At 40.4% G+C, this 15,211-nt stretch overlaps 1 protein-coding gene and 1 pseudogene across 6 annotated transcripts in view; both read left to right on the forward strand.

Annotated features, from left to right (window-relative positions):
• Nucleotides 1-15,211, forward strand: part of ADGB (androglobin) — a 160,645-nt gene that overhangs the window by 133,700 nt on the left and 11,734 nt on the right. For 5 of the 6 annotated variants that reach the window (XM_047857999.1, XM_047858000.1, XM_047858004.1 and 2 more), the window contains 4 exons: nucleotides 2,082-2,251; nucleotides 9,019-9,195; nucleotides 9,929-10,031; nucleotides 12,806-13,015. In XM_047857999.1, the coding sequence (XP_047713955.1) occupies nucleotides 2,082-2,251; nucleotides 9,019-9,195; nucleotides 9,929-10,031; nucleotides 12,806-13,015 (660 nt within the window). The remainder of the gene's footprint in view (nucleotides 1-2,081; nucleotides 2,252-9,018; nucleotides 9,196-9,928; nucleotides 10,032-12,805; nucleotides 13,016-15,211) is intronic. The other variant, XM_047858001.1, reaches the window with a different exon arrangement.
• Nucleotides 4,035-6,546, forward strand: LOC125165575 (calcium-independent phospholipase A2-gamma-like; annotated as a pseudogene).

Genomic DNA, 15,211 nt, shown 5'->3' on the forward strand with positions numbered 1-15,211 from the left:
TACAATATGATGTCACATTTTTCATGGTGTTTGAATCAGGAGGACATTTATTCTTGCACCTAACTGATACACATACTCTCAACACAGTTTCCCTATAAAGTTTTATATATTAAAGTTAAACAATGTGATAACGAATACATACAATGAGCTTAGACTCATACTAGGTGAAATTCGGGATCAAAAGGAAATATATAGGGGCACTTAAGTGGCTCAGTCAGTCGAGCGTCGGATTTCGGCTCAGGTCATGATCTCGTGGTCCTGAGATCGAGCCCCACATTGGGCTCCCTGCTGTAAGGACAGAGCCCACTTCAGATCCTCTCTCTCTCTCTCTCTGCTCCTCCCCAACTAGGGATCACTCACTCTCTATCTCAAAAATAAACATTAAAAATAATGAAGTATATAATGATATTCTGGCCTTTGGAGAACTTGTAATTAATTGGAAAAAATGTTACTATACTATATGACATTAAAGAATAGAGAAATTATTTTACTCTATATTTTAAAATGTAAAGGAAGAGTGCACCTGTTGTTTGCCTGATACTGTATTATGTGTTTACATATATAAACTTGAATATTAGAATATGTTACTTTGAAAGGAATCAAATACACCTAAATATATGATTCAAACACTAAGACCTATGAGTAGTAAGAAAAATGGAGCCCCAGAAATACTTAATGGGGCAGTTTGAGATTCAATTTCAGCTGACACTTGTTAATATCTTAAAAACCCAGTGTGTATGATATCAGATACTATCTTATTTTAAATGCCCTATATTGATTACTTTTTTAATGTTTATTTATTTCCCCCCCCCGCTGCCGAGAGAGAGAGAGAGAGAGAGAGAGAGAGAGAGAGCGAGCACGGGGGGAGGGGGAGAGAGTGAGACACAGAATCTGAAGCAGGCTCCAGGCTCCAGCTGCCAGCACAGAGCTCAAGACAGGGCTTGAACTCACAAGCTGTGAGATCATGACCTGAACCCAAGTCGGACCCTTAACCAACTGAGCCACCCAGGCGCCCACCTATACTGATTAGTTTTAAGCCCTGTGGGCATGGAATTAATATCTCCATTATATAGAGGAGGAAACAAAATCAAAGAATGTAATAAACCTGCCAAATTTAACCTATCCAGTGGCTGATCCACAATTTACCTCCGTGCCCTTTGATTATATGACCGAAGAATTTTTCCCTAGTGCAACATTTCTCAGCAGCTAGGATTGTTGGCAGAAAGACCAGTCGCCCGCTTGTGAACTTGGGTTACTTATAGTCAGTTTGCAGTCATACAGGATGATCTGCCCACATTTGCGAGTAGCTAACAACCAGCACTAAGCAATCGATAAGAGCTGGGTTCTGACAATTACTATTTTACTTTGCTAACGGGATCACTTACCACTTACAAGACTCCAGTTTTGAAAGGGGCTGACATGTCTTTGGAACTCATATTTGAATTCCAACCACTTGGGGGAACGTAAGAAAATTCATTGCCTCTCTGAATCTGCCCTGTTGGGGTGGTTTGAGAATTAAAAAAGAAAGAAACATTGTAGGGATTCAACAAATGTTATTTGTCCCTCTGCCACTTGGATATTTAGTTGTTAGAAAGAATTAATAGCACATAAGGCAAAAAACCCTTCACACCCTGCTTGGAGAAAGCAGGAGGGAAGAGAATAACACATATTATAGCAGAGATAAATGAATTCAATATCATAATGGAGATCTTAGCCAAGGAAATTAGGCAACAAAATGAACTGAACGCATCCAGATTGGAAACAAATTAGATGGTGATAATTTTTGCATAACCTTGCAATTAAATCAAAACCTACTGATTTACACACTTCAAGTGGTGAGTGTGTGGCATGTGAATTACCTCTTGATTTTGTAAAAGAGAATCTTTATAAAATGATTTTGTAAAAGAGAATCTTTATAAAATGATTTTGTAAAAGAGAATCTTTATAAAATATTTGTTTTAAAAAAGAAAAGAAATCCAAGCCTCTTAAATTAACAACTCTTCCCTGACTTGCTCCCCTTTTCCTATATGACATGATTTTATTGTTACAGCTCACTGGTTTTCTTTTTTATGTCTCTCTAGTTCATGGAGAGAAACATGAGGAATTAATTACCTTAGGAAGCCCGGATTCCCATACTATTAGTGAGGGGCAAAAATCTTCAGGAACTTCCAAAACAAGAAAAGGCAAAGAGAGGTCCTCTGAGAAAGAAAAGTTAGCCAAAGAAAAACAAGCACCTCGCTTTGAGCCTCAGGTGGGTGTGATACTTTTTTTTTTTTTTAACGTTTTATTTATTTTTGAGACAGGGAGAGACAGAGCATGAACGGGGGAGGGTCAGAGAGAGAGGGAGACACAGAATCCGAAACAGGCTCCAGGCTCTGAGCAGTCAGCACAGAGCCCGACGCGGGGCTCAAACTCATGGACCTCGAGATGGTGACCTGGCTGAAGTCGGAGGCTTAACCGACTGAGCCACCCAGGCGCCCCCCCCCCCTTTTTTTTTTATTGGAGTCACTTAATAAATGTAGATTCATTGGGTCCCTACTTGACTATCTCTCCTGAGGTCAAAACTGAAAAATTCCATCTCCTTGATTCTAGCAACTGACTAGATAAATTAAGGAAATTCCTTGGACACCTTCTGCAAGCTGCTTGCCCTAGTTTAGTATCAAAAATCATTAATCAAACTTTTAAGACATGTGTGTCTGTAAGACACTGCTTTGGGGCATTGGGCTTCTAATATTAATATTACACAGTCCCTATCTTCAAAGAACTTACAGTCTAATGGAAGAGACCGAAGGTAAACAGAGGTTTTAATGGTAGATATTGTACTTATTCTGGCCTCTTTCTCCAAGAGCAGTGAAATCCTGACCTGAGTCAATGAGCAAAGACTTCTAAGGTGAAATCTTACACAATCTGCCTTTTTTTTTCTTTAGCATTAAAGTTTGAGAGATGGGGCTAGAGGGGTAAGTAAGGGTCAGAAGGGGGAGGGCCTTTAATTTTGATTAGGAGGCTGGGACTCTGTCTACAGCCCAGAGGTCACGATTCCAAATTCCTTCAGGGCCAGTTAGGTAATTACAATGATTAGGGGTAAGGAAGAGGATGTGGGGCAAAGTTGAGAAATACAAGCACAGGCCTAAATATACTCAAATTCAGGTTATTTAAAAGCACTGAACTCAAAATACCTATGAGGACAAAATCTTCCCAACATTGGTGATCACTGCGTAAGTTAAGCCAGGGTAGACGTAGGACGGGGGAAGGGGGGGTAAAAAAAATGTATTGACATGATCAGATTTACATTTCAGATACCCTGGTGGCTTTTAAAGGTATACTTTTAAAGGGGAAAGGCTAGAGATGGAGAAAATCATTCAACAAAGTACTGCAGTAGTCTAGGCAAGAGAGGGCAAGGTATAGCAGGTACAGGTAAGAAAGAAGCAGAGGACCAAAAAGAACTATCAAGGAAACAGTGTCTGTAGTTCTTTTTTTTTTTTTAATTTTTTTTTTTCAACGTTTATTTATTTTTGGGACAGAGAGAGACAGAGCATGAACGGGGGAAGGGCAGAGAGAGAGGGAGACACAGAATCGGAAACAGGCTCCAGGCTCTGAGCCATCAGCCCAGAGCCCGACGAGGGGCTCGAACTCACGGACCGCAAGATCGTGACCTGGCTGAAGTCGGACGCTTAACCGACTGCTGTCTGTAGTTCTTAATCCCAAGATGGGGGTCAGGAACAAGAAGGAACAAAGGTTATCTCTCAAGTTTGCAAATGAATCAACTGAAGAGGAAGGATGTTGAGACCACCAGTAAAGGACAATGAAGGAAAATTAACAAACTAGAAGAGATAACGGTCAGCTGTCCTACACTCCGGTAGTGGAAAATCCTGTCCACTTGCATTGCCAAGATTTAATTTCTTAATTGGAGTCTACTCTTGGAAACACTGTGAAGTAAAGAAGCTTAACCTGACCTCTGCGGGGGTTGGAATGGAAATGACCACGTGGCCCCCGGGCTGGTGCTCTTACTTTCATGGGGACTCAGCTGCCGCACAATGGCCCCTGTCAATGCCAGTGCCGGAAACAGGCAAGCCACCACTGCTGCTGGAGAGGTTGCAACCTACAAACCATGACGCAAGAAGTCCCCTGCGAAGCCGAGAAGCAAGCAGCTGCATTTCTTGTACTCGCAGGACAAGTCACATCGGTCTACAAAGAGGGTTTTCATACAAGCAAAATAAGATGTAAATGGGCCCAAAGTGAAGCAGATTGTTGTGGTAAGCCCTGTGACTCTTTAAGCACCCCCAATCTACATATTGGGATTTGGAAACTTAGCACTTCTTCTCCCAAGGGACTTACAGAAGGGAGCATCTGTATGTCCTATTTTTAAAAGTACTTTGAAGTTTGTTTCAGAAGCTGTTTTGGACAATCAGAATGAAATGATTTCACATTTAGCCCAAGGTAAGCTGAGTTCTAGGATATTTTAAAAAGTATCAGTTGGCGGCTGGTTAAAAATCTCTGAGAAGATACAGTGCTCAATCGGCAGAAAATAGTTTTCCAGAAAAGAAGAGTCATGATGAGTAAAGCCTTTTATTACACAAATAGTATAACCACAAAATTTAAAGTCATTCCAATTTTTGTCAAATCATGTTAATTCATACTTCACATGCCGAGGGGAAAATGCCTCAAAAAAACGAACATAAACATGTCTAGGATGAATCAGAAATTGAAGACAAAACATTGGAGAAGAAAAATCTGGTTTTCTCCAGGTCCTGACATCCTGACTGACAAGAAACTGTGCTCAGAATCTTCTTTATACTCCATGAGCAAGTCTTCAAGCCCCACTGGGACAGCTGACATTCGTCCAGTTTCTACTAAACAAAGTACTGCTAACTTGCTTTCTTATCCCACTGAAGGCATAGAAGCTTGACAGCTGGTTATATGGAGGGCTTACCCCCAAATCAAAGTATCATTCAGTCAGAAGAGTCAGAAGAACAAAAACAGGTGATTAAAGCTGAGTGGGCTATGGCAAAGGCAAAAAAGCAGAAGAGAAGAAGAATTCATCTACTCAGCAAGAGAAGATTGCAAGGGTGAGTATTAATGACAGAACCCGGGTTTAGTTCAAACATTAAGAACAACTGACCCACAACTCTGCATTAAGAGAGTTGAAGAACGGACTTTTCATCTACTAGAATTTCCCGAGGGAAGACAAATGGCTTCCATGGAAAGAATTAGTCCATATTTATTACAATGGGGAAAAGAATGGTGCCCTTCAGGCCTTAATTGGCTACCTGAATCCAGTGAAAGGAAGAGGTGTCCAAATTCTCACCACTGATGTTAGAGGGGCACTTTTAGATACTTCAAAAACTAGTCGAACTTACTTAGAAGCTCTATGACTGCATTTGAGGTGTAAACACCGGTGCTGTATGAGCTTTCCTGTGGGGGTTAATTCACAGGACCCCGGATGAATGCGAGGAACTTCATCAAAAATTCGTATCACTTATGCTTTCACAAAATGTCACAGTTAAAGCAGTCAAAATGAGTTGGAGCCATGCATTTTATGAGTCAGCTGTGGGAAAATACGTTGAAGATTTAGAATGGAAAATGCACTAACGATTGGAAGAGGCAGAAATCCTGCGCGTCCTGAGGTGGCTGCAGTTAAGGGCCGTGATAAACAGGGAATATGCCGAAGGCTTTTGTGTGCAGAAACGACGCTCATTTTCCTGGAGTCAGCTCTCACGATTTGGGCAGCTGTCGTTATAAAGTGTGGCAGGCCATTTCAGCCACATCTGCTGCTCCAGGCCACTTTGCCGAGCGTGCATTTGGGAAACGATCTTCTTCAAGGTGGCTTGTTTCTGAGTAACTCATAGGTATGAGCGCTGCCCGAGCATAAACGTCGCCTAAACGTCTTTGGCCAGATGTTCCCTTAGCACGCATAGTAGTGTCCCTAGGCATTGGGAATTATAAGACAAATGTGAGAAACACCACAACATACACAAGCTAGAAAACCAAACTGTTTAATATCATAAACGGTGCTACAGATACAGAAGTCCATATAGTACTTGATGATTTATTACTTCCTGCAACCTATTTTATTTTATTTTTTTGAAAGAGAGAAAGAGAGTCAGAGGGAGAGAGAATTTTTTTTTTTTTTTAAGGTTAATTATTTTGAGAGAGTGAGGAACGGAAGGGGCAGAAAGGGAAAGGGAGAATCCCAAGCAGATTCCGCACTGTCAGTGCAGAAACCAACACGGGAGTCGATCTCACAACCATGAGACCATCACCTGAGCCGAAATCAAGACTCAGTCATTCAGCCAACTGAGCCACCCAGGTGCCCTGGGACACTTACTTTAGATTTAGCCCTATATTGTGTGAAAAGATACCTCTAGATGACAGTTAAAGTGAAAAGCTGAATCAGTGCAGTTGGAAGGGTTGAGGTACATAAAAAGAACTGAAGAAGAAATTAAAAAGTTTGCAAAAATGTGAAGTCAAGAAAAAGCAATTCTGCAGAAAATTGATGATTGTATAAAACAAAAAACTGACATGGATGGTGGCCTTCTTTCTGTTTGAAATTGTAATGAATATATGCATATATTCTGGAAACTGAAAAGCTTCTTCAGAAGATCTACCATTTAAGAAGGAATTGTGGGATCTGATCTGAGTTAACTTTGAGATACTCATGAATTCTGGGGAATCCTGGGAAAGAAAGATGGTGCTTGGCTTAGCTTGCACAGCAAAAAGTGCATGCTTGGTTACAGAATTCATATGGGAATTACGTTTTAAGATATTAATAACTAAGCTTTAGGAATCTTAATATTGTGCTAGTCGGTTTTAGCAGACACTGCAGTTATAATGCTTCCTGTTTGAAAATGTATTAGTATATGTGCCAAACCAGAAACTGGAAACTTTTATATTATACTTTGTATTTTCACCTTAGTCACCATGATCGTGTCGAATTTATTTGATCATTGATTTTATTTCATGTGGAAAAGATAATTTCTTAAATTTACCTTACTTACTTTTTCACTGGCTACATATTCCAATCCAAATGCTGTCTTTTATTGCAATATCTAAATGGATAGGGAAAAGGGGAAGTTTCTCTATAAAGGGATTATTGTATTTGAAATATAAGAGGACCAGGTACAGTTCTCTATTTAAGATTAGCTTATTTGGGAGCACCTGGGTCGCTCAGTCGGTTGAGTGTCTGACTGGCTCAGGTCATGATCTCACCGTTCCTGAGTTCAAGCCCCACATTAGCTGGCTGCTGTCAGCCTATCAGCCAATCAGCACAGAGCTCGCTTCAGATCCTTTGTCCCCATCTCTGTGACCCTCTGCTCCTTGCACTCTCCCAAAAATAAATAAATATTTTTAAAAATTTAATAAAATTAGCTTATTTTAACGTTGTTTGTTTAAAAAACAGAGGTGAAGTGGTTTTAGTTCACCACTTTTTTCCCTTGAAGCTTCAAGACAATGCTGTGTGTTAACTTTTCTAAACATAGCTTCAATTTATAATTCAGTGTTTCAATTATTTGAACTCACTGAGAAAATATTCGTATCATCAACAAAATATGCTATTGAAGTTTTAAACAAATGAGCTTAACTCAATCCATAAACTTATTTATAAGACATGTGCCCCCCACCCCTTAATATTTCATAATACTCCCTTTCCTGATCCCAGAGAAGTTTCTGATAAATTCATTTATCAAGTAATATAAAAGACGGTAAAATCCTTTGTACTGTGGTGTAAAAGAAAGAAATAAAAGAATTTCCAATTGTGAGATTTAGGTTCTCATCCAAATATTAGGGGAATGTTGTAGAAAGCAAGATCTTTTTGGTAAGATTGAAAGCAAACTGCCCACAAAACCTTTATTCAATGACCCTACTGATCCCTGTTTCCCCCGTGTATCATTTAACCTGGGTAACTGACATTGTCTCAGTCATATGTAAAGTGTTAGTAACCATGTTAGATTCAAGCCTCTCACCCTACCAGACTCTCACCAATGAGGCTCACTTGTCTAGACATTTCAAGCCCTATGTCGATCTGCTCTCAGCCTATGGTTCATGAAAATGATCCTATGAAATATCAAAATGTTAACTTTCATAATGATTTCATAAATATCAAAAAGTTAACCTTCCGTATATCCACACCTGGAAATGATCTATCATCCCTGCCCACATGTTTTGGAAAGAGATACTAGGTAACCCTCAATGTAATTTAGTTTTTGTTTTGTTTTGTTTCATTGCATGCAGTGAAATGCAATCATTTTAAATGTACAATTCAATGAATTTTGACAAGTGTATTCACCCTGTAATCCACATCCGCACCTCTATCAAGGAATAAAGTACAGGCCATTTCCATAATTTGGGAATCCCTCAAACCTCTTTGCAATGGATTCTGTCATCTTCATACCTTACCCCAGGGAGCAGTTTTGACTGTTCCATTATTTTCATACACATGAATCATGCAAAATGTATTCTCTTTTGCTCAGCTCCTTTATCTCAGTATGATGTCTATCTGTGAGATTCCTCTACATTGTGGTATACTTCTGTAGTTTATTACTTCTTTAAAAAAAATGTAATGTTTATTTATTTTTGAGAGAGAGAGAGACAGAGTGCAAGTGGGGGGGGGGGGTGGGCAGAGAGAAGGAGACACAGAATCTGAAGGAGGCTCCAGGCTCTGGTTGGAGCACAGAGCCCGATGTGGGACTCAAACTCACAAACCATGAGATCATGACTGCAGCCAAAGTCGGATGCTTAACCAACTGAGCCATCCAGACGCCCCAATTACTTTTCAATATTAAATAGTATTCAATCATATGGATAGATGATCATTTATTCACCAATTGGTAGACATTTATATTGTTTCCTTTTTTGGCTCTTAAGAGTAAGGTGTAATGAATGTTCTCCAAGCATTTTTGTGAACATGTGTTTTCATTTCTCTTGGTAAATACTTAGTAGTGAAATTATGGATCATAAGGTAAAATTCAAACTCTTTGAATGGAGCAAAACACCTGACCCAAAGGTTTGTATGTTATTTATCAGATGTCCACTTTTCACCCTCAACAAGAAGACCCAAATAAACCCTACTGGATTTTGAGGCTGGTCACCGAGCACAACGAAGCAGACAGTTTCGAAGTGAAAAAAGATACCGAACGAGCAGATGAAATCCGAGCCATGAAGCAAGCCTGGGAGATGACTGAACCTGGAAGGGCTATCAAGGTCACTTGAGTTTGAAAAGTTGTTCTTTACCTTTCCACTCCCAGGCGTTGGTCTGAAGGGAGAGCCATGATGGTGAAACCACACAGTCTTTCCTTTAGGAGTGATATCTGGGATTTTGTTAGACACTGACTAACTAAATGTTAAGACCACATCTGAACAAATCGTGAAATGTTGCGCAGATGACTGGTACCAGATGAGGCGCAAAAGCAAAGCGCATAGTGGTGCCACTTATTGGCCCAAACCGTGGGTTCCCTCATCCTTCCACACCGTGTGAGCCATATCCATGTCTGTCCTTCACACTCCAAGTAAGAAAACATAAAAATGTTTAATATGTCCTTTCATGTACTTTGAACATCCTTGACTAGATAAACAGCATTGCTTCCCCTTGTGGAATATACATACTTCATGGTTTCCCCTCACTGTATTTTATGTAAGAACCATTGCCATAGTGGGCCATTATTACTTGTATGTGTTTCATGTCCCAACTCAGGGTTATTAAGCCAGATAAAAAAAGGTTCAGGAACAGCTAGATCTAAGACTGCATGACTGGTGTATTTGCTTTAGGACTGCTGCTTCCCTAGTTCGCAAAAATAACCGTCAAAATTACGGATGGCTCAGAATTGGAGTGTATCTGATAATAATGCACTAGTTCAAACTGCTGAAGTGGTACATGTTTCATGTACTGTTAAGATGTTGTTGCCTATACTGTTTGTTGACAGTGTTTGTTCTTTAGGCTTCCCAGGCTCGCCTGCATTACCTCAGCCGGTTCATTAGGAAAATTCCGGATGCTGAGAGTATGCCTATATCTGAATGCCAAACTAAAGCACCAGAGGACGGTCAGTGAACTCTGCCCCCCGCGACCTCAGAGCACAAGACTGCTCCTTGCACCTCTTAAAAGATAGTCAGGGCATCACCCTGGGTAAAAAGAAAGCATTGGACAAGCTGTTTGCCTACAGGATTGTGAAAAGTTACGTACAATCCTGTAGGAAAACAGGTCCTGGAACATTTTCTCTTTGCCTAGCAGATGTTTACTTTTCCCCCCAAGTAGATATGGTTTTCTCCATTTCAGAAAAGATGAAACCAGGGGCATCTGGGTGGCTCATTGGTCAAGCGTCCCATTCTTGATTTCCACTTGGGCCATGATGCCAGGGTAGTGGGATAGAGCCCTGCGTCAGGCTTTGTGCTGAGCGTGGAGCCTTCTTGGGATTCTCTCTCTTCCTCTCCCTCTGCCCCTCCCCAGCTCACATGCACTCCCTCCCTCCTCTCTCTCTCTCAAACAAACAAACAAGAGATGAAACCAGAAATAAGAATGCAACATAGTTCAAAGGTATCAGTGTGTAAACTTGAAGGTAGGCCTGATGCTGTTACTCTGGCTCCTTTCTAGTAATAATAACTATAAATAATAGCAATAATATAAAACAGACTGCCTTTATTGAGTGATTGCCGTGGGCCTGAAACTGAAAATATTAATTATTCCAGTTAAGACATCAATCCACTGATCTGTAATGTTATTTTCAACTTACCAATAAGAACACAGGCCCAGAGTAATTTGCTCTGTAATTTGTTAAATTCATAAGATACCCAGAGACACAACCAGCTTGCAAACAGCTCCCCATGACCCCGAGTGCCTTCTCACAAAAACCTGGCTGGCCCATTCCAACCTCACTGGGACACCCAGGGAGGCTGACCGCATTCACATCCCAAATCATGCTTTTCCATGGTCACATCTACAGGAGTATAATTCAATAATTGTTATAAAGATAATAACGCCTCTTAACTTTTCATATAAGGAGTATGAATAACAAATATCATCCTGATTTTGTTTTCTTGGGATGCGCATTCCTCACATCACTTTTTGTTTATCTCATTTTAACTTATAGCAACCATGAGGTAGACCCTGCTATTCCCATTTTATAGACAAAGAGACCAATGCTTAGAGTCCCCGAACTGCTCCTAAGTCACACATCTAAAACGTGACAGAGTTGGGATTTGAAATATTTCTAACTGCTAAAGTACTCCCTTTCCTAAGGGTTAAAGTCTCATGTCCTATTAACGACACAAAGGTGGATGGGTTTTATTATGATTTTATGATTTTATTACTTTAAATTGTATTGCTTAATTAGATTTTATTATTTTTTAAACGTTGTATTAAATTATATGTAAGAAAAATGTTGCACTGGATGCTTGTTAAAAATGGCAAGGGAGATCATTCAAGACTTGTAATAGGAGTCAAGACTGTTGTAGTAGGAGAGAGAGGTTGAATCCGACTTTGAATACCACAGGGACAAATGGGGATTCATAGCAAATAGGCAGGGAGTGGGTGGGAAGTTACTCAGAAAAACTTGGTTAGGTATGGTTAGGAGGGTGGAAAAAGAGAGGAACTAGATTGGATATCAAAGCAGGGGTGGGGGGGGGCTGGAAATGCGATACTTGATAAATTAGTCTAACAGGATTCTTTGCTAAAACTAGGATTCGAGCCAAGGACAAGGCCTGGTAGAGAACAAGGTTCTGAGGAGCCTGAACTTGTCCTACAACATACCTGCAGTTAAGGCATAAATATTTACTGTATAGCTTGATGCATTTTTACGTGCAGATACACTCAGGAACGACCATTCAGATCAAGATCTAAAACACATAAATACATCCCCAGAGTCTTTCTCCTTCCCTTCCCTCAGCCATTTCCTCCCTCAAGGTTAAGTCCTCTGTTACCATGTATTGCTTTGTCTGTTCTTGAACTTCTTATATTTGGACTCAGACAGTATACACTTTAAACTCCTCACTGTTAAGCTGTTCCACTGCTTCTTGTGTCAGGCTTAGTAAGTTGTGTTTTATAAGAGATTTGTCCACTTCATCTAAGTTAAACTTCCTGGAATAAATTTTATTTTAATCTCTTTTTAGTTCATCAGTTTTGCTCTAGGGGTGTACCAATTTTATTATTTTTAAATGTACTTATTTCAACATTTCTCCCAGGTTTTGCGCATTAACCTATCATCACCTTTTATTCAAAGTGGAATATAATGTCAGTTAAATTGTCTGCAGTTCATAAATAGGAGGGAAATATCTGTGTGCTGTGGAATTGGGGTAGGTTTTACATGGTTTTTCCTAGGCATAAAGATCTAGAAAAATGAGAGTAGAATTATGGCATGAAGGAAAAACTTTCCTACTTCACAAGCAATAGCTGATCTCTGCTCTATTTTAAGATAACTTTAGACAAGTACCTATACACAGGGCTCCCCTATCCAGAGATGAGAATCCCATTCACATACATTTCTTACACAAGGCAGGTTGTATTTCCTCCAGGGCCCAGCGTAGCAGTGGCCCCAGTGGTTCAGAGACCCCATTTCCATTTGTAATGTCTCACCTCCAAAAAGCCTCTATTCTTATGTAATCTTTTCATATCCTGGGGCAGCTTCCAGACACACGGGTTGCCTGAGCCATCCACAATGTATTCTGAGGGACCAATGATTGCTGTTTGCTAGTGCTCCTTAGAGGTGACAAATATTTCAAGTCTGCTCCAAATCTGTGCTCCCACTAGCCCGGTTACTTTTTGGATATGATTTCATAGAATGCAAGCTTTTTTTTTTTCAGTAATGCACATGTCATGTTGTAGTTGAAACATCTTCAAGTGCCATAAAAGAGCCAGACGCAAAGGGTTCCATGAGTTCAGAGAGCAAAGATATCCCGCCGTTGGGGAGTATGCTGTGGAAGAAGTGGCAGATGACCAGGGGCTTGAAGGACTGGTCAAAACTGGTGAGCAGCGAAATTGGAGGAACGTCTCCAGCAGGGAAGGAGGAACAGACTGTGCGGAAGGAAAATATCAGTAAGCATTATTCTCATTTGTGAGACAAAGACATACTTGGAAATAAAAATTCTGGAAGAGGCACAAACACATGTGATGTCTAGGGTGATAAATGGAAAAATATGTATTTTGGATTTATAAGTCTTCATTTTGCTTGTCAGAGCTGATAATCTGCTCAAGGACCTCATTACTAACCAGTTATCTTAGGGATAGAAGTGGGCCAACAAATGTAGCAGGTGTATTTTTGTATATTTTTCTGTGTCTACAAATACTAAAAATAAAATTGCAGTGACCACATATGCCATTGTCACTCAACACAGACGCTTTTTGTTAATCTGTGATATGCTACATGGTAGATTTTCTTTTTACCTTTTATAACAAGTTTTAAATATTTGGATTCTAAAATTCTGGAGGGGAGGAAGTTTCAGTGGTGTACGAGCCACACTAATTTGGTTCATTTCTGTATAATGGAGATTCGTATTTATTCACTAAAATGAGTGCAAATCCAGGGCACCTGGGTGGCTCAGCCATTCAAACGTCTGACTCTTGATTTCGGTTAGGTCATGATCTCAGTTTTCCTGAGTTCCAGCCCTGCATTGGGCTCTGTGCTGACAGTGAGGAGCCCGCTTAGGATTCTCTCTCCCACTCTCTCTGCCCCTTTCTTGTTGGTGTGCTTGCTCTCTCAAAATAAATAAATAAACTTTAAAGAAAATAAAAAATAAAATGAATGTAAATCCTCGATTGAAGGTTTTAAGGAGAAAGGTCTTTCTATGCTGGCCTCCATGTGGAAGGATTTCCCCTAAGCAACTCCTGGACTTTCTGTTGGTAAAGGACTTAGTGTCCCATATGGTTGAAACAATGAATTGGGCTGATCATAGGGGGTCCTGAATCCCCTGCTAGTCCCTGAGTTGGAAGCACTACCTATGACTGAGGGGGCTGCAAGGGTCAGCTGGCTCTAAAGTTCTGTGACCCTGGATGGTTGGCCTTTCACATCAAGCTACATCCTCCAACCATACCTGTATCAGGAGTACAATCTTACTCTTTATGTCCCTACTTATTCAGAACCCAGGCAGGAGAGAAAGATATTTTGGAAGGATGCATCCTCAGAAACACCAAAAATGGTTCTCTACTCCAAATGGCTAAACCACTCTGAGAAGCTTAAAATCAAAAACTGTTTAAGGTTAAAACACGTCCTTGAAGGATTTCCACAGGGAAGAAGAAAATTCCAAAGTTCAAAGGGTGTTTTACTATAGTTACAAAAGATTTTATTTTTGAGCCAATATTTTGAAAGCAAGCACTCATTTAATAAATAATAACATACATGACATAACACTAAAGCTTATTAGAATAATACTTCTCATTCTATATGAACATTTAATTTGTAGAGTGGTTTTGCATATATTATCTCACTAGAGCCTCCATGAGCTAAACAAACCATATACTGGTATCTCTGTCTCAAAACTGATGTGATTGATAAATGCCTCACCCTAGGGCAGGAAGCCAAAACAGTTTGTAGGAATCAAACCCTAGTTCTTGGAATTCCGCACGTTGTGATCTCTAACAGAAGGCAAATTTTTCCCTACACTCGATTAGAAACCTGTGAAATGAAAATACAATTAAATTCCGAGGTCAACTGTTTATTTATGTGCTAATAAGGTAACTTTTTAAGTTGAAAAAATTGAATGTAATCATGATTCTTCACACCAGCCTCGGGTACTGTGTCCCACAGGTGGTGGAGATTTCATTTATTTTTTAACGTTGATTTATTTTGAGAGAGAGAGAGAGAGAGAGAGAGAGAGAGAGAGAAAGAGTGCATGCACAAGGAAGAGCAGGGAAGAGGCAGAGAGAGAATTCCAAGCAGGCTCTGCACTGCTGACACAGAGCCCGATGCCGGGCGGGAACCCACTAACTGCAAGATCATGACCTGAGCTGAAATCAAGAGTCAGAGGCTGAACCAACTGAGCCACCCAGGCGCCTTGCTTTCACTTTCACTCTGAGCCCCAGACCAGTGCTGTGAAGGGCTGTGTCAGTGTCGGCTCTCCTGCTTCTCAGGTCTTCATACTTTTGGCCGGCAGAGTTTCATACCTTTGTACTAAAGTTCACATCCCCATGAAAGAGTGTACTTTGGGGCAGAAAGGAAGGGGCAGGAAACACGGAGGAAAGGTAAATGTGAGCAGGAGTGGACTGAGGGCAAAGCAGCCTGTCCTCAAGCAAAAT

Source organism: Prionailurus viverrinus, chromosome B2 (genome assembly GCF_022837055.1).
Source record: "Prionailurus viverrinus isolate Anna chromosome B2, UM_Priviv_1.0, whole genome shotgun sequence".
In the NCBI taxonomy this organism is placed as follows: Eukaryota; Metazoa; Chordata; class Mammalia; order Carnivora; family Felidae; genus Prionailurus; species Prionailurus viverrinus.